At 42.5% G+C, this 21,530-nt stretch overlaps 1 protein-coding gene across 1 annotated transcript in view; it reads right to left on the reverse strand.

Moving 5' to 3' along the window:
• Nucleotides 1-7,874: 7,874 nt before the first annotated feature.
• Nucleotides 7,875-21,530, reverse strand: part of LOC453251 (putative HERC2-like protein 3) — a 42,231-nt gene continuing 28,575 nt past the window's right edge. The window contains 8 exon segments of the mRNA XM_054667260.2: nucleotides 7,875-8,286; nucleotides 10,318-10,443; nucleotides 10,541-10,655; nucleotides 10,657-10,709; nucleotides 13,798-13,896; nucleotides 14,456-14,592; nucleotides 14,690-14,942; nucleotides 18,590-18,732. Coding sequence (XP_054523235.2) covers nucleotides 10,345-10,443; nucleotides 10,541-10,655; nucleotides 10,657-10,709; nucleotides 13,798-13,896; nucleotides 14,456-14,592; nucleotides 14,690-14,942; nucleotides 18,590-18,732 — 899 coding nt within the window. The 3' untranslated portion in view covers nucleotides 7,875-8,286; nucleotides 10,318-10,344.

Consider the following 21,530-nt stretch of genomic DNA (forward strand, 5'->3'; position numbering starts at 1 on the left):
TTAAATCTAATTCTTTTCCCCAGGACTGCCCAATTTAAGATTAAGTTTTATACTGGCGCTTATTAGAGATATGGCCATTTTGCCATTTCAGTGGAACCTTTTAATCAGCTTTAATGCTGTCTTAGGTAAAGTAAAAACTTAATCTAAGGGCTTTTCTAGTTTGCCATCCTCAAAGCAGAAAAAGCAGCAATGAAGCAGCACTGCCTCATATAGACTCTGCTTTTATTAAATTTGCTTCAATAATCCTCTTCCAGTCATCTTTTGTGCTGCATATTTGAACCATAAAATAAGCAAAAATTGTACCCAAATGAAAATTTCAAGTTATTTTAATGAAGCTCTGGAAACATCCCACAGCTCAGAAGGTATTTTTTCCTAGTATATTTTTTTAAATTCTGGAAAGTAGGTCAGTAGACATACCCTGCTTTAATTGGTTTAATTAGAAGTGAAAAATTATAGGACTAACCCAATTTGAAGTATAGATTTCAATAAGAAGAATTATACTGGGATGAATATTATTTAAGGGTTTGAATTTAAGATGCATTTAATCAATGCTTATAATTTCCTCTTGAAAAGATTTATATTGCAAAAAGGAAGACTAAGTGTTGGAATATGTCAATATATAGGGAAAAACTTTGCCATGAAATATAATATTTGATAAAATCATTTTAGAATTGTATCTCTAAATGGTTTGCCTAAGAATATTGTTCTATAGGACCTTAATAGATATGCCTTGGGGGAAAAAAGTATTGTGTGCTCAAGTGAGTTTGAGATATACTGCATTAAATATAAGAAGTTGCCTGCAGGACTTCTCAGAGTCTTTAACACTTTCTGAATTTCTGAGACAAGATATATAGAGGGTACAGTACTTTGCAAACCTATTTATCCCTATACCACCTAGTAACATTTTTCAGGAAAATGTTTTGAGAACACGAATTTGACCTGTTTTAGGAATTTATACCTTTGACAATGTTGAGGACCTTGTTTTTTCCTATTATAATGATGATGTGATATTCACATATATTACTTTTTCCCAATTCTTTAAGATATTTTTCCAATGTATTATATTCAACCCTCTGCTCAGTGCCTTCCTTCTGCTAACTAAAGTGATGGTTTCCGTCTGTTGCTACACATCAGACATACTTGGCCCCTGACCCTGGAGATTCTGTATGAAGAGAAATGCCAGAATACCTGCTCAGGATTCTGTATTTATTACAAACACCCAAGTGATTCTGATGCAGCCAACACTGGTCCTCCAACTGATGCTTTGGAATTGTTGAACTAAAAGCATGCCTTTTTTTCTAGATGGATGAGTAGATTGGGGCATAGTTTGTGGTCCTAGAACACATGGGTTAACCATCCCTCCTAGTGAGAATGATAGCACAGGCCTCTGATGACCCCACGAGGTGCTGTGCTGGCTATAACCTAACATGAAACGATCATTATTCCTTAAGAAAAGCAGAATATGTCTAAATGGGCTTTTAGCCACCTTCCTAATAATGAAGTACCATATATATGATTACCATTTGTTTTAATTTCAAGTAATTCCCTTGTAGATGATGTTTTATTTATTCTTTTTTTTTTTTTTTTTTTGAGACAGAGTCTCGCTCTTTCGCCCAGGCCGGAGTGCAGTGGCGCGATCTCGGCTCACTGCAAGCTCCACCTCCCGGGTTCACGCCATTCTCCTGCCTCAGCCTCCTGAGTAGCTCGGACTACAGGCGCCCGCCACCGCGCCCAGCTAATTTTTTGTATTTTTAGTAGAGACGGGGTTTCACCGTGTTAGCCAGGATGGTCTCGATCTCCTGACCTCGTGATCCGCCCGCCTCGGCCTCCCAAAGTGCTGGGATTACAGGCGTGAGCCACCGCACCCAGCCAAAAGATTGTTATTCTTGAAGATGCTCCTACTGCAAGGTATTAACAAGACTTTGCTTTAGGAAATTGCTAACTGGTGAGGAGGCATCCATGCCTCATTTTAGAGACAGAGCTAGTGCCTGACAAGTGTTACACTCTCTTCTGCTTGGAGAAGCATATGCTATGACCGGCTTGTGGATATTCAATTTAAAATTTTATTTATGAAAACAAAATTACCATTACTGTTTTTTAGTCAAAATGAATTATACTTTATAATTCTATAAGGCCAAGGAGCTACTTACTTGAAAAGTGAGCATACTGTTTTTGGTCATTTTTCTTTGCAAAGTAAAAGGGAAAAAATTATTGCACTTAGTTGAAGAGAAGACCTTCTGTGTGTCTTGCAACAAAGCAGAATTAATTGGATTAATATTAAGAAAATACTCCTTTTATAGGTATTAGCAAGCATTTTCATGGTTAGATTTTCTTCAGAATTGTAGTACACTGATGCCATTTTGTAAGATTGTGAAATGGTTTGTTTTTACCTTTAAGAACTCAATTCTTTCAACTACTGTGGCATACACGTTAAGCATTTTGAAGTAAAAATTACATTAAAGAAAGAAAATGTCCTGAAATGTTGAAAAATTATAAGCTTTTTTCTCCTCGTAAACAGGTGTATGCTTGGGGTGACAATGACCACGGCCAGCAGGGCAATGGCACGACCACGGTTAACAGGAAGCCCACGCTCGTGCAAGGCTTAGAAGGCCAGAAGATCACACGCGTGGCTTGCGGGTCATCCCACAGTGTGGCGTGGACAACCGTGGATGTGGCCACGCCCTCTGTCCACGAGCCCGTCCTCTTCCAGACTGCAAGAGACCCTTTAGGTGCTTCCTATTTAGGTAACACAGATTTGCATCTTCTCTGAGATTTTCCAGTAGGTTACAGCAACCTTAGATTTATTTAATTGTGCCAACACATTAGAGGTTGTAGTGCCGTGTTAACTGCATTATGACTCTAAAGACACAGAAGAATTACGGTGTGCTCTCATGCGATTTATACATGCTGGAATGAAAGTTTTAGAAGAAAGTATGTTGCTCATTCTTGTGTTTATGATCAGGTAAACTCACAGCGCTGTACTTGTGTGTGAACAGGACTCCTAATAACTGCCTGAGAGATACAGGCACTGTACTGGGCTCTTTTGTATTTTTTAACAGCTTTATTCAGTTATAATTGACATATAATAAACTGCACCTATTTAAAGTATACATTTTGATCAACTTTGAAATATGTATGATCCATGAAAGCATCACCACAATCAAAGATAATGAACTCATACACTACTCCAGTGTTTCTCTCTGGCCCTTTGTACCCCTCCCTTTTGCTTTTAACTCCCCTCCTCCTTCCTGCCATATGCACCGATTTAATTTCTGTCACTAGAGATCAGTTTGCATGTTTTCTTTTTGTTGTTGTTGTTTCGTGGGTGTTTTATTTGTTTGTTTTCTTTTTTTTGTAGACAGGGTCTCACTCTGTTGCCCAGGCTGGAGTGCAGTGGCATGATCTTGGCTCACTGCAGCTTCCACCTCCTGGGCTCAAGTGATCCTCCCACCTCAGCCTCCCAAACAGCTGGGACTACAGGCACATGTCACCATGCCTGGCTAATTTTTGTTTGTTTGGTGGAGACATGGTTTTGCCATGTTGCTCAGGTTGGTCTGGAACTCCTGAGCTCAAGTGATCCTCCCACCTCGGCCTCCCAAAGTGCTGGGATTATAGGCAGGAGCCACTGTGGCAGGCCAGTATGCATGTTTTACAGCTTACTATAAATGGACTCATACAGCATATACTCTTTTTAAAAATCTTACTTTTTCCACTCAGCATAATAATTTTGAGATTCACTTATGTTGCATGTATCGATAGTTTATTCTTTTTAAATTGTTGAATAGTATCTTAAGATAAACAAATGCAATTTGTTTATCCATTTTTCTGTTGATGAATGTTTGGGCTGTTTCCAGTTTTTGACTATGCAAGTGAAATTGCTAATGGACATTTCCATACAAGTTTGTGTATGGACATCCACTTGAAATTCTCTTGGGTAAACTCCTAGGAGAGGAGTGGGTGGATCATATGGTAGGTGTATGTCTAGCTTCTTAAGATCGCTACATACTGTTTTGCAAAGTGGATGTTCCAGAGGTCCAGATCCTCCACATTTTTGTCAACCCTTGATACGTTCAGTCTTTAATTTTAGTTATATTGACAGATGTATGGTGGTATCTCGTTGTGGTTTTAATCTGCATTTCCCTAGTAACTAATGATCTCAAGCACCTTGCTTATTTACAAATCAGATACCTTTTTTGGTGAATGTCTGTTCAAGTCTTTTCCTATATTTAAATAGGTTGATTGTTTTCTTACTGAGTTTGAGAGTTTCTTATATATTCTGGGTTACAAGTCCTTTGCCTAATATAGAATTTGCTAGTATTTTCTGTCAGTGTGGCTTGTCATTTTATTCTCTTCACAGGTGAATCTTAAAGATTAGAAGTTTTTAATTTTGATGAAGCCTAGTTTATTCATTTTATTCTTTTGTAGAGTGTACTTTTGATGTTGTGTCTACAAAACCTTTGCCTCAAGATTATAAAGTTTGTCTTTCTATGTTCTGTTATAGAAGTTTTATAATAAAGTTTTAGACAGGTATATCTATGACCAGTTGATTAAATTTTATATATAGTGGGAGGTTCAGATTGAAAGGCTTTTTTGGACATGATTGTCCAGTTGTTTCAGTTGTATTTGTTGAAAAACTATGCTTTTCCTAATGAATTGCCTTTTGCCTTTGTCAGAAATCAGTTGTCTATGGATGTATGGATCTATTTCTGGACTCCCAGTATGTTTCATTGATTTATTCGTGTATTTTGTTGGCAATGCCACATTGTCTTGATTACTACAGCTTTATAAAAGGCTTGAACTCAGGTTGCAACAGTTTTTTAGCTTTGTTCTTTTTCAAATATATTTTGGCTGTTGCAGGCCCTTTGCATTTCCATATGACTTAAAATGAGCTTGTCAGTTTTTATAAAACCGCTTGCTTGGGATTTTGATGTGGATTGCATTAACTCTGTAAGTCAATGTGAAAGGATGGATTCACAGTATTCAGTCTTCTAACCCATGAACATAGTGTTTCTCTTTGTTAGGTGTCCAGTACATAATGACACATGAAGAGGCAAAAAAAGCGACTAAAAATTACCAGAAATGATAGGAGAGAAACAGACCCACAAGGGCTCCATATATTGGAGTTAGAAGACACAGACTTTAATATAATAACTATGCTTACTGTGTTCAAAAAGATAATATTTCAGCAGAGAACCAAAAAACTACTGAAAATAAAATAGAAAGACTAGAACTGATAAATCCAATAATTAAAATTAAGAACTTAATGAGTAAGTTTAGAACACACTGAACTCAGCTGAAGAGAAAGTAAAAATATCTGGAATGAAGAACTGAGGAGCAAAAGTTTAGAAAACGTAACAAGAAGGTAAAAGATCTGCAGGACAGAGGTTAGGCCTAACACAAGTGAAAGAAGAGTCCCCCCAAAAAGATAGAAAAGAGAATAGAGCAGAGGCAACATGTGAAGAAATACTGAAAGACAGAATTTTCCAAAACAGGCAACAGATATCAAGCCCCAGAAGCCCTACCAACCCCAAGAAAGATAATCATCTCCATGCACATGTAAAACCTGTGCAAGATGAAAACAAAAAGACTCTCTGAAAAGCAGACGAAGGAAAAATAAAATGAACCACAATTAGACTTCCATCCAACTTCAGGAGAAATAATATAAACCAAATTGCAATGGAATACTATTTTTAAAGTGCTGAAAGAAAACACCTAGCAAAAAGACTTTTCAAAAATAAAGGAGAAATAAAGACATTTTCAGACATACAAAAATAGATAATTTGTAACCAACAAAGACACATTTTTAAAAATATTAAGGGGATTTTCAGGCAGGAGAAAAACAGTATAGATGGAAAATTAAAGAGGAAGAAAAAAGTGGAGAGAAATTACAAACTATGCAGAAAAATCTAAATGAATATTGACTACATAAAATCGTCATATGCCCTGCATGTATTGTTTGATCCTTTGACTTGTTTTTTTGCTTTTTTTGTTTTTTAAGATGTAGTCTTGTTCTGTCGCCCAGGCTGGAGTGCAGTGGCATGATCTCGGCTCACTGCAAGCTCCGCCTCCTGGGTTCACGCCATTCTCCCGCCTCAGCCTCCCAAGTAGTTGGGACTACAGGCGCCCGCCACCACACTGGCTAATTTTTTGTACTTTTAGTAGAGACAGGGTTTCACCGTGTTAGCCAGGATGGTCTCGATCTCCTGAACTCCTGATCCACCCGCCTCGGCCTCCCAAAGTGCTGGGATTACAGGCATGGATCACAAGGTCAGGAGATCGAGACCATCTTGGCTAACATGGTGAAGCCCCATCTCTATTAAAAATACGAAAAATTAGCCTGGCATGGTGGCATGCGTCTGTAGTCCCAGCTACTCGGGAGGCTGAGGCGGGAGGAATGGCGTGAACCCAGGAGGGGGAGCTTGCAGTGAGCTGAGATCACGTGCCACTGCACTCCAGCCTGGGTGACAGAGCGAGACTCCATCTCAAAAAACAAAAACAAAAACAAAAACAGGCGTGAGTCACTGCGCCTGGCCGATCCTTTGACATTTTTTGAAATTTTGTTTGAGCATATGACCCACTTAGCATATGACTGGATTTTATGAACATTTTCTATGTGCATAAAAGAATGTCTTCGATAGTTCTGTTAGATATGTATTTGTATAAATCGTATAAAATTTTGGCTGGACGTGGTGGCTCATGCACATAACCCCAGCACTTTGGGATACTGAAGTGGGTGGATCGCCTGAGGTCAGGAGTTCAAGAGCAGCCTGGCCAGCATGGTGAAATCTCACCTCTACTGAAAATACAAAAATTAGCCAGGCGTGGTGGCAGGAGCCTGTAATCCCAGCTACTCAGGAGGCTGATGCAGGAGAATCGCTTGAGCCCGGGAGGTGTCAGTTGCAGTGAGCCAGGATCGCGCCACTGCACTCCAGCCGGGGCGACAGAGTGAGACTCCATCTCAAAAAAAAAAAAATTAAAAATTAAAATATGTTAAGAACATATAAATCAGAATGAAGATAAATGATGTTAAAGAGAACTAAGGTCTTTGCATTGTTTAGGAGGAGACTTTACTAAATAATAATAGATTTAAATGAGTCAAAAATAGATGTTATAATTAATATCTTCAGTAACTACTAAAACTAAAAACTAAAACTAAAAACTAAAGTGTATAACATATACACTCCCTATGGACAGAGTGAGACTCTGTCTCAAAAAAATAATAATTAAAAAAAAAGTAGAAAAGTTAGCTGAGCATGGTGGCACTGGCCTGTAATCCCAGCTGCTCAGCAGGCTGAGACAGGAGAACTGCTTGAACCCAGGAGGCGGAGGTTGCAGTGAGCCAAGATTGCGCCACTGCACTCCAGCCTGGGCGACAGAGTGAGACTCTGTCTCACAAAGAAGAAAAGTGATATATGCATACAGTGGAATATTATTCAGCCATTAAAAAGGATGACGTTCTGACACATGCTACAATACGGATGAAGCTTGAAGACATTACGCTAAACACAAAAGGATAAATCTTACATGGTTCCACCTAGATGAGGTATCTGGAGTGGTCATATTCATAGAGACCAAAGTTAGATTCAAGGTTACCAGGGTTGGGGTAAGGGGAAGTAGGGCAGTTAAACTGCTTAATGGGTACAGAGTTTCTGATCAGAGTGGTGAAAAGTTTTGGTAAGAGACAGTTGTGATGGTTGTGCAACACTGTACTTAAGGTACTTAATACCCTGAATTATAAACTTAGAAAATGACTAAGTGGCTAATTTTAAGTTAAATATATTTTGCCACAATGAAAAATATAATAAAAGGTATACAAATTAAAAAACTCACTCTCCATCTAACCAATTCCACATGCCATGCAACTAAACACTTACTAGTTTCTTGAGATTCTTTTAATGTTTCTTTATGGAAAAACAAGCAAACAAGCCTAGTTAGTCTAATTCTTCCCCGATACCCCATCCTGATTTTTTAAAAAAGCCAGCCAGTCATCAGTGGGTAGGACCGTCACTTCCGTCTCACTGTCCTCACTCTACAGAATTACCATATGCAAAGGAAGCTTAAAATAACAAATTCCAGTACACTGTGGTCCACAATAAGTATTTCATTAATATTTGGTGGAAGAGAGAATATAAACATTCTGCCATACCTGGTTCATTTATTCTGCCAAATGTATGCCTGGTATTGTGTTTTTTGGTCCTGAAACACGTTTCACAAAAATCAAAGTCATCACAGTTTCTGCATTTGAATCTGGATCCACTGATAGGAAACATCTGACATCCATCACACCTATTTGTAAAATAGCAACTGAGTTAAGAAAGGTCATTTATTAAACTTAATTCAACAGAAAACCATTCGTCCCAAAGCAAATCTAGCAATCATAAAAATAACTCATATAACCCCAGGATGAATACTGGGCACCAACTCCATTTCTGATAGCAACCCAGTCCAGTGAGACTGCTGGGGAAAGTCAACAATGATATCTTTTCCATTGGCACTGAAAGCCAGGACACAACAGAAATCACCTGATCCATCTTCCTCTTCACCAATAAAAACCTGAACTTAAAACTGCACCTAGCCATGTCATACTACATTGTAGTTATTTGTTTTTTACAAAGAGTCTATCTTTTAGAGATAGGTACTAAAATGCTTATGGATGAAATAATACATGATGTCAGCGCCTGGTTTCAAAATAATCACAAGAAGGGAGCATGAATAATTTTGGCCTGAGGCGACAATCGTTAAAGCCAGGTAATGAGCACATGAAGGTTCATTGTAAACTACATTCCTTACTTCTGCATTAGGTTTAAAATAGGACATTTTGGTTTTTAATTACACCAAGTCAACAATTCCATCCAATACCTTTGGTATCTCAGGGAATAAAAACCACATTAATAATGTGAAGACTTCTTTTGTCCTTTGATAAGAGCAACGTGTCACTCAAAACAAAGAAACCAAATTCTTATTTTTAAAATTTGTCTTGTTTTGATTTGCAAATATTTTAACAATCTCTTAAGCAAAGAAAAATGTTTAAAGTAAAATATTAAATAATCCACTTGTTCTTATGTAACATGAGAAGCTCTAAGAACCTCTCACCACTGGGGAACCACCACCAACTGTGGCCATTTTCTAAGTGATCTGATGAAAAGAGAGCCTTCCACAAGGTTCACATGAACAAACAAACAATCTCTTTATGGCATCAAGAGTTTATAAAACAATACACATACTTATTTCTCATGCAGCTGTTAAAACGGACATAGTATACCTTTCAAAGTGTGCCACGGATTTGATTTGGAATCTCAACAGTATCATATTAAATATAATCTGAGAATTGTTCCCAGTTCCTAATTTCCATCATTAGCACATTTCCATTTCTTAAATTCAGTCCTAAATTTTTATACAGCATGAAAAATAGCCAGGCATGGTGGCTCACGCCTGTAATCCCAACCCTTTGGGAGGCCGAGGCGGGCGGATCAATAGGTAAGGAGTTCGAGACCAGCCTGGCCAACATGGTGAAACCCCATCTCTATGAAAAATACAAATATTAGCCAGGCACGGTGGTGGGCACCTGTAATCCCAGCTACTCTGGAGGCTGAGACTGGAGAACTGCTTAAACCCAGGGGCGGAGGTTGCAGTGAGCCAAGATGGCACCACTGCACTCCAGCCTGGTCAGGGGAGGAGAAAGAAAAAGCAGTCCTGACAGTCAGGAGCTGGCCTGTTAATGTCAATGTTAGAACATTTCACAGAACAAATGACAGGACAAGTTTACAGAACACGAACATCAGATAAGGCCACTCTGTGACTTATGAATCAAGGCACAACCAAAACCCCTCCTTAACCATGTGTGATGAAAGTCAAGTCTAATCCAAACCACAAACAACCACACAGTCCCCTATCCTGGTGATATGAATGACTGCTTCCTTACCAATCATGACGTTAGCATGGCTCCGTTCTTTCTGCCTGCTAGGTAAATTTATTAAGACATCCTGTCTTAGAATTACCCCTGCTTTCTCGACCCCTCCCCCAAATACCCAACATAAACTTCATTAGTCCTCGCTCACTCCCTCTGATGGAGACACCCATTCCCCAAGGTGTGTGTTCTCCTGTACTGCAATGAGTTAATATTAATAAATCTGATTGTTTCACTGCAGGTGAGTTCCTCTGTGGCCTTTGGCAGAAGGCACTGACAAGCAAAGGAACACTCTATCTCTTTCTTCACACTTGTTTTCTGTTTTGTGTGCTTGAACAAAAAGAAATACTAAGTACATATGCATTAATGAAAAGTTAACATCAGGAATTTAATTACCCAGATGATATTACCTTTCACAACCCCCACACTCTGATGAGTCACAGATCCCCATTTGTATTTTGGTGTGGTGACAGAGGCTTTGACCCGCACTTTATCACCAATCTTGATGTGAGAAGAAGAACTTGGTGGAGGATAGCCTACAGATTTCAATAACAAATCATTATAATCAGTATTCATTTATGGGAATTCTGTCTCTAAGAAAAAACAAAAGCACTGAACAAAGAATGTGCTCACCTCTAAGTTCCACATGAATGTACCTAAACCAGTAGATGCCCCCTTTCTGCTGCCAGTCACACTGCACATTGAGATCATGCAATCCATCTCTGTCCAGCTTGATGACTTTGCCAACATCACCTTCGCACACTTCTTCGTATGTTCGACAGCATCTAACCATCATTCCCACCTAGAATTAAAATGAAATTGGAGATCCAGTCCATCATGTACACAGGTGAAATGAGCCATGATAAGTAGTATTACTCTACTCCTAATAAAGAATTTCAACCGGGCACGGTGGCTCACGTCTGTAATCCTAGCACTTTGGGAGGCTGAGGTGGGAGGATCACTTGAGCTCAGGTGTTTGAGACAAACCTGGGCAACATGGCGAAACCCACCTCTACCAAAAATACAAATATTAGCCAGATGTGATGGCACATGCCTGTGGTCCCAGCTACTTGGGAGACTTGAGTTGAGAGGATTGCTTGAGCCTGGAAGGTGGAGGTTACAATGAGCCAAGATCATACCACTGCACTCCAGCCTGAGTGACAAAGTGAGACCCCACCTCAAAAAAAAAAAAAAAAAAAAAAAAAAAAAAGAATTTCATCTAGCACCCAGAGTGCATTCTAAGTATTATTTAATGATAAAGGGAAGAGAAACTCTTTAGAACACTGTCTGGCTTTGTGTCTCAGGCAGGAAATATACAGGAAGAGGCTGGATCAACTTGTGTCACAAAGGAAGGGAGCTTTCAAAGATTACTGGGTTCACTCAAAAGGATTCCCTGATCATCAGAAATATAACAGTGGAGACATCACACCCTAAAAGCCAATGGATTGGTCATCATGATAATAAGGAAAACAAAGCTTCCTGGTCATCTTTATACATATCAGAACAGCAATGCATCATTGTGAAAACTGATGAAGTCTCCCTGTATTATCAAGAGCAACCAAGATTAATAACAAAGCTTTTTTTCACAGAAGAGAATTCCAGCTAATGAACTCAGAGAAGATGAAGTTAGAAAATCACTATGGTGCAGCCCCTAATGATAGGTCTAGGTGATGACACTAATGCCTGTTGGAGCTATGAGATGGACAATTAATACAGAATGTCATCAAGGAAGGAGCAGGCTGACAAGACCTAACCCACCCAAACCTGCTTGCCTGTTGAGATGGGGCCGGAAGGAGTACACGCCTATGAAGCTTCCTGCCTGAGATTCAGCCTGGTCTAATCACCCTCCAACCCTAACTCCTATTGTATTGGAGAAACAGGGAGAGAGGAAGATGTTAGCCACAAGGAAGCCACCTCCAAATGCAGCCTGTAAGACATTTGGAGGACATGGTTTCAGCCACAAATAAACAGCATGAAAGGAGAGGAAGGGAGAAGGAGGGTTACTATGAAATGAATGTTTGTGTCCCCCCCCGCAAAATTCATGAAGTCCCGACTCCTAATGTGGCAGTATTAGGAGACGGGGCCTCTAAGGAAGTCATTAAGGTAAAATCAGGTCATAAGAGTGGGCCTCTGACACAACAGGATTAGGGTCTTTATAAGAAGAGACTCCAGGATGGGCATGGTGGCTCACGCCTATAATCCCAGCACTTTCACCTGAGGTCAGGAGCTCGAGACCAGCCTGACCAACATGAATAAACCCTGTCTCTACTAAAAATATAAAATTAAGCAGGCATGTGGTGCATGTCTGTAATCCCAGATACTTGGGAGGCTGAGACAGGAGAATCACTTGAACCCGGGAGGCAGAGGTTGTGGTGAGCCAAGATCGTGCCACTGCATTCCAGCCTAGGCAACAAGAGCGAAATATCGTCTCAAAAAAAAAAAAAAAAAAAAAAAAAAAAGACACCAGTGCTCCCCTGCTAGCTCCAGCTCCCCCCATCCCCAGCCCCACGTCCACAGGAGGACACAGCAAGAAGGCAGCCACCTGGCCGGGCACGGTGGCTCATGCCTATAATTCCAACACTTTGGGAGGCCAAGGCGGGTAGATCACGAGGTTAGGAGATCGAGACCATCCTGGCTAACATGGTGAAACCCCGTCTCTACTAAAAATACAAAAAAATTAGCTGAGCATGGTGGCGGGCACCTGTAGTCCCAGCTACTCAGGAGGCTGAGGCAGGAGAATGGCATGAACCCGGGAGGCGGAGCTTGTAGTGAGCTGAGATCACGCCACTGCACTCCAGCCTGGGTGACAGAGCGAGACTCTGTCTCAAAAAAAAAAAAAAAAAAAAAAAAAAGGTAGCCACCTAAAAGCCAGGAAGAGGGCCATCACCAGAATCCAGCCAAGCTGGTACCTTGATCTTGGATTTCCAGCCTCCAGAACCATGGGAAATAAATGTCTGTTGTTGAAGCTGCCAGTCTATGGTACTGTGTTATAGCCAACTGAGCTAAGACAAGGGGGAACCACTCTAGCTTGGAATAGACTTCAAAGATCCATCAACCAAATGTAGATAAGGCATACAATCTTGGTTTATCCAAGTTCAAAAACTAACCATTAGAGCCATTTCTGAGAAAACTGGAAAACTACAAGCAAGCGTTAGATATGAGATGATATTAAGGAATTATTATTTATTTTGTTAGGTAATGCTGGTAAACAGAAATGTCATTATGTTAAGATTCTTTATTAGTGATACCACTGACATATATACAGGTGAAATGAGATGATTTGGGGGATTTTCTCTAAAATATACTAAAACAAGAGAATTAGGACAAGAAATGATTTAAAGTAGATAAAGGACTATATAAAACATAATTAGATTTTTAAAGTTTGATGGCAATGAGAATTACATAAGAAAAACAAGGAAAGGTATGTAGGAAGTGTCACAAGTGGGGCTAGTAGAAAACAGCCATCTCTGCGCCATGTCCACCGTGGACAGGCCACTTGTGCTCTCCGGCTGTCCCTGAGCCCATCTGCCCCTCTGTCCTCTGGCTACACCGGGGCAGCCACAGCAGCCTCTGTCTGGGTGCCCATCCTGCTCAGCCACCCTTCACACCCTGTAGGCTTTGCACCCATCTCACCTTCTTATTGCAGCCCCCCATCCCTGGACTGTGCCCTCACTCCCACCCCTTTACTGTAGTCTGCTCTCTCTCATTCCAGGGTATACAGCACCTTCTAGCGTACCATGAGCTCACTGGTCAGGTATGTCTTCCAGCACCAGAAGGCAGGCTCCCTGAGGGCAGGGGCCTCTGTCCACTGATGTTTGGCATATAGGACATACCCAAATATTTGCTGAGTGAAAAACGGATCGAGGCTCCAGCTTAGGACAATTACTCACCTGAATATTCTCTCTCACATATACAGCATAATCATCATTACCCAAGAAATCAGCTCGGTTTTTGTACGTCTGGCTCTCCGTCACAACAGCACCAGTAGACTACAAGAAATAAATACATTCAAAGAAAAAAAAAAAGGAGAACTCGATAAATCTACTCAAAAAGAAATGTCTGTGAAATCTATAATATTAAAAAGTAGAGGATGAAATCCTTTATTTTCTCTATAAAAATCTTCATTTAAGAAAGAGTAATAGCAGTAGCATAGTAGGCAGAAATGAATCTCAGAAGCTACAAGTATACAAAATTTCCAAGGCACTTCCAAATTAATCCTATGAACAATTTACTCAGGTCAGAAACTGATGTGTCAAAACATGGTATTTTAATAAAATATCTTCTAATGGCTACCGAAGATCATGAGATGTTTGAACAAGGGTCTGTTCTGAAGCTAAAAGTAATGATGATATAGAAACCCAATCATCCCTTCAGTAGTGAAACACAGCTTTGTTCTGTGCCCGGCAATACCATAGGTTGGTTTTATGAAACAGTCCACAGTAGATATAGTTAATTCTTTCAAGGGACAGAGAAAGCCAAGGTGTAAGACTGTTAGAGCGCTAGACGGACAGCGGCCCAGGTGTGGGTGGTCACATGGGAGGCACTGACCATGGAGTAGGCGGCATCATCCATGTCCTCCACCACCTCCTCGTCAGAATACTTGTCAGACACCGTGTCTGCATCCGAGAGCTCCGTGACCTGGATGTCGGAGTGGTCCAGCAGCCACCCGACCAAGGCTTCCACACCTAAGAGAGGCCCACACAGCACACTGGCCATCGTGAGTCAACAGCCCTGAAGCGGGAACCCACACACGTACAAGCAGAGGCCAGGAAAACGAAGTACCAGGCAAGCCGGACGCATTCCCGGAAGCATCAGTGAGAGACTTCAGGGCAAACTCGATGTTCCTTCTGGGAAATCCCATCTCCATGAGCTGCACCAGGATCGGCAGAGCGGGAACGGGTGACTGCTTGCGCCTCTTCACTCTGGCAGGGCGGATGTGCTGCACGGCGACAGGCGTGGTGGCCTCACTGGAGCTGCAGTCTTCAAATCCTGGGCTCGAAGGGTGAGTGGACTCCACAACGGCCAGTGCAGCAGTCTGGGCAGACAAGAGGGTCCTGGGAGGTTTGGGAAGTGCCCTCGGCTAGCTTTCGCAGTCTGGGAACATGGGGCAGTACGCAAGTCTAGAAAGCCCGCATTCACATGTGCGTTTTTCAGTGAGTTCCTAAAACATGTTAGAAAATGACAAAGCCAAGTTTCGCAGTTTAATGCAGAGAAAATACTTGGTGGTAAAATAACTTTCCTGTTTCAGCAGACAGAGAGCCTACTAAATTAGCCAAGTATCAATGTCCATTAAGGAAAACTTCATTACAGCCCTAAGCGAGCAGTCACAGGGGCTGGAGGGAGCAGGGAGAAAGGCATTTCCCCTGCCTTAACCAGGCACTGTGGTGGAGGCCACAGGCACCTGTGTTTTAGACAGGCCAGAAATGACACAGGACTCTCATGCACCATTAAACCAACCCTCAACTATTCAAGGGTTAAATAACCACAGTGAGGTTAAACAATGTATTAAAAAGTAAGAGAAATAAAAGGGTATTAGTTGGGAAACACACTGCAATGAATCAGTGAACATCTAAACTGCCAGTCTCTGCAGCTGGGAACTCCCCACCTACAGCACAAATAGCACTTCCCTGATCTGTCTGTAACTCCCTGGTCCTCCTCCCCAGCTGCTCTCATAGCACTGACTTGCTATTTTGTTAATAGCATGTGAGGAGCATGTGAGGAAGGAATCAGGAAGAAACCAAGGACACTGCGGAGCCCCCGGTGCTCAGGAAGTATCAAAGCCTAGGGTTTTGCAGCGAAGTCTGGGTAACTTGGAAGTGACAGGTTTCATCCTAAAAGTTTAATATTCAGAGCCAGATTGCGCCAAGAGTTCTGGTTCTGATAATGGGGAGTTAGGGTGCATTGGACTAACCCTTGGCTGATAATAATCATGAACTCTGGATAAAATATTTTTTAAAACTGCTTGAGGGCACTGGAGAACAGCTAACGCAATCAGCAATAAAACGAGTACAACCCCTGACCGTGAGAAGCCTGCAGGTAACACGCGCATTTAACCACAGACGGCGCACCTTCCTGCACTGCAGGGGCTGGGGTCTGGACCTGCCAGAGCAACCAGAATGCGAGGGAAAGCCCGCCTGAGAAAGAAACCACAGAGGGAAAACCACGAAATATGCGGACGGACTACCCGCAAATCTACAGCTGAATCTAAACTGAAGCACCACTGAAGAGCCTGCGCTCGGCACAAAGGGACCGCTGGAAGGCTGCAGGGGCTCCCCAGCTGCCCAGGGCCAGGACAGCATCTGAGGCTCAAGCTCAACCAACTAGAGGTGGGGAGGAGAATGTCAAGGCTTCCAGTGACGCCCAGAAGAGATTCTAAATCCTTGAGAATTAAGGATCCACAACCAGGGCTAAGGGCAAATACAAAATCATTAGAAAGCCTGGCACGAAGCCACCTCAGGATCAAGGAGGACTGCCAGGTACTGAACTGCCTGTGAGAAGAAAACTCCCCATTCTCCAGAGGAGGCAGAACCCAGAGCCAATACAATGTAACGTCCAAAGAATCCAGAATGAAATAAAAATTCTCATATGTGAAGGACAACAACCAATAATTGACTATAATCAAGGAAAAAAAACTGCAAAGAGCAGCAGACCAACAGGTGGGCAGATGTTAGAATTAGCAAACAAGAAATTCAACATAACTATCAGAAATATGTTTTAAAATGTACAGCAAAAGATAGATTTGGCCAGGCACGGTGGCTCACACCTGTAATCCCAGCACTTTGGGAGGCTGAGGCGGGCAGATCATGAGGTCAGGAGTTCGAGACCAGCCTGGCCAACATGGTAAAACCCCATCTCTACTAAATATACAAAAATTAGCCAGGCATGGTGGCAGGCACCTGTAGTCCTAGCTACTCGGGAGGCTGAGGCAGGAGAATCACCTGAACCCAGGAGTCAGAGGTTGCAGTGAGCTGAGATCGCGCCACTGCACTCCAGCCTGGTGACAGAGCGAGACTCCATCAAAAAAAAAAAAAAGAAAAAAAGATAGACTTAAAGGATGAAGAAAGGAACTGTCAGAAGAGATATAAAACTATTAAATGAGAGCCAAATGGAAATAAGAGATGTGAGAAATATAAAATAAAGTATGTCTTGGATGGATATAACAACAGATTAGGCCCAACAAAGCAAAGCATCTCGACCTTTCAAACAGATCAAGACAAACTAACCAAGCTACTAACAAGGAGAAGAAAGACTTTCTATTAAAGTCATAAAAGGAAACACTAACCGTGTAACAGATGTATAATAGTATTTCCAGAAAAGAACAAAAAGAGCAAGGCAGGGGGAAAAAAACAACAGTCAAATGTTTCCAAATTTGGTAGGGGAACAAAAATCAAGCCAAAGATGCAAGCAGCTTCAGCAAATTTCAAGGAGGATGGTGGGGTGGGCGGGGTGGGCCACCATTGCATACATGAGCCCAGCTTAGTGAAACTGCAGAAAACCAAAGATAACAGAAAATACGAAAAGCAACCAGAGAAAACAGACATTTCATACAAAAGAAGAGATGAGAACAACGACTCTCCATCGGAATCCATGGAGACAAAACAGCGGAAGGTCTTTTTTTGTACAACAGTCCTTCTCAGTTCCTGAAGAACAACTCTACACGGCCTTCTAGGTGTTCACACTCGGCATCTCCCAGCATGACCGCAGGCTCTGCGCCACCCCACGTGCTCTCAAGTTGCTCAGCGTCTTCTTTTGATCTCTGCCAGGGAGACTGGAAACACAACCAGGCCCTTTAAAATGAACCTTCACCTTGGAGGTTCCCAGACCTGAGAAGAAGCTAGAGTTCAGAAGAGCTCATGGCCAACCTCCTCCCTTCCTGCCCACACCCGTTTCTTGCTTTCTCCCTTTGCACCCCCCACCATCTTTCCAGCTTGTTCTAGGATTGGGGGAGGCCTCCCACCTGTCCAAGGCAGTGGCTGCCTCATCTGGACCCTTGCTCCCAGAAGGGCCCTGCTATCTGAGGGTTTCTGTTAGGGTAATTTCTGACTGCCAAACTGAGTACTGACAGTTTTATTTTTGTCTCTGATATTTTATCCGGATTTTTAATGTATTACACAGCAAGAAAGATTTTGGAATGAACATCTCTAATCCTCTATATTGCCAGCCATGAAAGCTCCCATCCCTCTTACACTCAATCACGTCGCCTCCTCTATGCGAACGTCCTGTAGCCCTGACCGTGTGCCTCGCTGCTGCCCTCACCTGCTCCACAGCATGGAGAGAGCTGAGAGGCTGGCAGCACCAGAGCACCCTCGAAGAGGCTCCTGAGTGAATGAAACAGACAAACGGCTGCCAGAGTCCTGACGAGCCTCTTTGAATAATTCTACTTCCTGGAAAAAGATCCCTTCATGAAGATGTGAGCATTTAACCCATGCTGCATCTAGTTAATATTTTTTCACAATTTACACAAACCCAAAATAAGGTTAAACTTCAACCCTCTCAGTCTTTAGTATTATAATGTTCTGCAGACTATGCACAAACATGGTTAAACCCCAAAGAATCATTAGAATTATTTGCGTACTATCATTTAACATTCAGAATAGATCCTTAAGAAAATATACATCTAGAAAAAAAGTGTTCACAATTTAGTGCTGTGGATTAAAAACTGTCAAGGCTGCATGGCTGTACCTCAAGTTCCTGTTTATCAAATATGGCCTTCACAGGAGACGGCTGGGTGGCCGAGGCCAGCAGCTGCTGCAAGAGGATCATGGGGGGCTGCGGCCCTTCAGGAGACATGTCCCCAAGGTCAGGTGATACCACTGCTCCATCATCTGAATTTAAAAACAAAATATGTGTAAGATTCTATTTTCAACTGCGAACACCAGTTTACTATTAAAGAAAATGCACTGACCATGTTAAATCAGGTATGACTTCTGCCTCATTATGTGATAGAAGACCAAAATCTTCAAGGTTCAGACATCGAACAAAAACTAGACTCTAGTCTGGGCGCGGTAGCTCACGCCTGTAATCCCTGCACTTTGGGAGGCCGAGGCAGGTGGATCACGAGGTCAGGAGATTGAGACCATCCTAGCTAACACGGTGAAACCCCGTCTCTACTAAAAACACAAAAAAATTAGCCGGGCATGGTGGCGGGCACCTGTAGTCCCAGCTACTTGGGAGGCTGACACAGGAGAATGGCATGAACCTGGGAGGCGTAGCTTGCAGTGAGCCGAGATCACGCCACTGCACTCCAGCCTGGGCGACAGACCAAGACTCGGTCTCAAAAAAAAAAAAAAAAAAAAAAAAATTAGCTGGGCATGGTGGTGCGTGCCTGTAATCCCAGCTACTCGCAAGGCTGAGGCAGGAGAATTGCTTGAACCAGGGAGTTGGAGGTTGCAGTGAGCCAAGATCACGCCACTGCACTCCAGCCTGGCAACAGAGCGAGACTCCATCTCAAAAAAAAAAAAGGAATTAGACTCTAAACCACTTTCACTGCCTGCTTTTGGTCTCTGTCCTTCATTAGTGCATCTGTCTCTTAGAGCCAGCAAATGCTCCTTCCCAGATTTCTGCACTTGATTCTTTCTCCTTTTCTTGAGATGGAGTCTCACTCTGTTGCCCAGACTGGAGTGCAGTGGCACAATCTTGGCTCACTGCAACCTCTGCCTCCTGGCTCAAGCGATTCTCCTGCATCAGCCTTCCCTGTAGCTGGGACTACAGGCACATGCTACCACGCCTGGCTAATTTTTGTATTTTTAGTATAGATGGGGCCAGGCTGTTGATTAGATTTCACCATGTTGGCCAGGCTGGTCTCCAACTCCTGACCTCAGGTGATCCACCCGCCTTGGCATCCCAAAGTGTTGGGATTACAGGTTTAAGCCACCATGCCTGGCCTACACACTCTCTTTCGTGTTCACTCACGGCTTCAGTAACCCCTGACACAGACACATCCCACGTGCATATTTCTAGCTGTAGCTTTTCCAGCTAAGCCTTGTTGAGATCATTAAGTGACCCCAATTCCAAATGTGTCATGTGCTCAGGGTGATGGCTTTTTGTCTGTTATGAGTAGCTTTAGGTGCAGCCTTTAGGACTCTGTTTGACACAGCCCCAGGGAGATCCACTGCCCTCAAGCCCACTTCACACATCTAGGTACTCATCCAGGTACTCACAGCATTTGCATGTGCTGGTTTTCTTCGGTGACAATTTCAACTAACTAGACGAGGAGCTGGAAATCTTTCTCTTGAAGGGCCAGAGAGTAAATAGTTTAGACTGATGGGCTGTACAGTCTCTGTCCCAACTATTCAGCTCTGCCACTGCAGAGCAAAAGCATCCAGAGATGATGTGTAAACAAGTGGTGTGCCTGTGTTCCCATAAAAATTTATAAAAACAGGTGCACGGCAGTTTTGTCAATCTAGCTCTGTTCGGAGTCCCTGCTCGGCCCAAAGCACAGACTTGATCATCCTGATTCAGGTCTGCTGTAACTGCTCATTGGGCTGAGTGCAGAACAGAACAGCCAATCCAATTCCCAGGCTCCAATCTCCCAATCTCTACAACTGGGAAATCTTCATGTTCCCTATAACCTCTACTATTAATTGATTCTATACTTTCAATCGATTTCTTTCATCCTCAGCAGGTTTAAAATTAATTTCATAGCATCCTCTCCTCTTAAGAAGCAAACGCACACACTCCACATTCTACTGGACTTGCTTATTTGTTTCAAACACACTACTCAATATTCCCCCCTCAACTCAAGCTTGAAACAGCAGAGTCACCTTCCACTTTTTGCTGGTTCCCCATAAAGTTATCATCTACAAGACTACACCATCACAGTGGATGGCACCTTCCTTCCACCAGAACCTTCTTTCCCTTTTCATGCCTTCCCCCTCATCACCTGACACAGGAGCAATTCTCCATCTCTGTCATGTCCTGTTTCAGATACTCCTATACCTTACTAGTAGGTGTATCACCCGAAGGTCAATGCTTACCATGTGGCCCCTACCACAGCTTTCCAAGTGGGCCTCAAGTTTCACCCTGGTCTCCCAGGTACTCTGTAACAGGATGTCAGCCGCCCATCTAGCTTCAGCCCCACCACTCATCGACAAACCCTGAGCTCCAAGCAATGCAGAGCTGCTCAACATGCTTCCAAAGACTCGCCACGTTCACTCCTCTCCTCCTGCCTCCACCACCAGCAGAGTGCTTGTCTGCTGGCATCTGTCTGCCACAGCCTTCAAAGGCTGCCTGTCCAGTGCTCAGCTGCCACTGGCTCCAGACGCCTGTGGAACCACTCACATGCCTCACCGCCCCCTGGCCCCAGAGAACAAAGAGAGCCATCTGCATTCACTTCCTCTCCTCATCCAAACCCTAGAGAGCAATGATCATAGAAAAGGACTTCTCCGCAAAAGACTTAGCATAATGTCTTTCAATAGTTGGAGATCAAAAAATGTTTTTTCTATTAAAAGTAACACAAGCTCATTCTAGAAAACTAAATATAGAGAAATATAAAGAAAATAAAGACAGCCAAAATTCCACCAAAGATTACTGGGTCACTATTTTACTAAACAGATAACTATGGCATATCTATAAACGGATATACATAGCAGTGTGCTTTTTCTGTTTACTTATCATTTTCATG

Source organism: Pan troglodytes, chromosome 16 (assembly GCF_028858775.2).
Source record: "Pan troglodytes isolate AG18354 chromosome 16, NHGRI_mPanTro3-v2.0_pri, whole genome shotgun sequence".
NCBI classification, from domain to species: Eukaryota; Metazoa; Chordata; class Mammalia; order Primates; family Hominidae; genus Pan; species Pan troglodytes.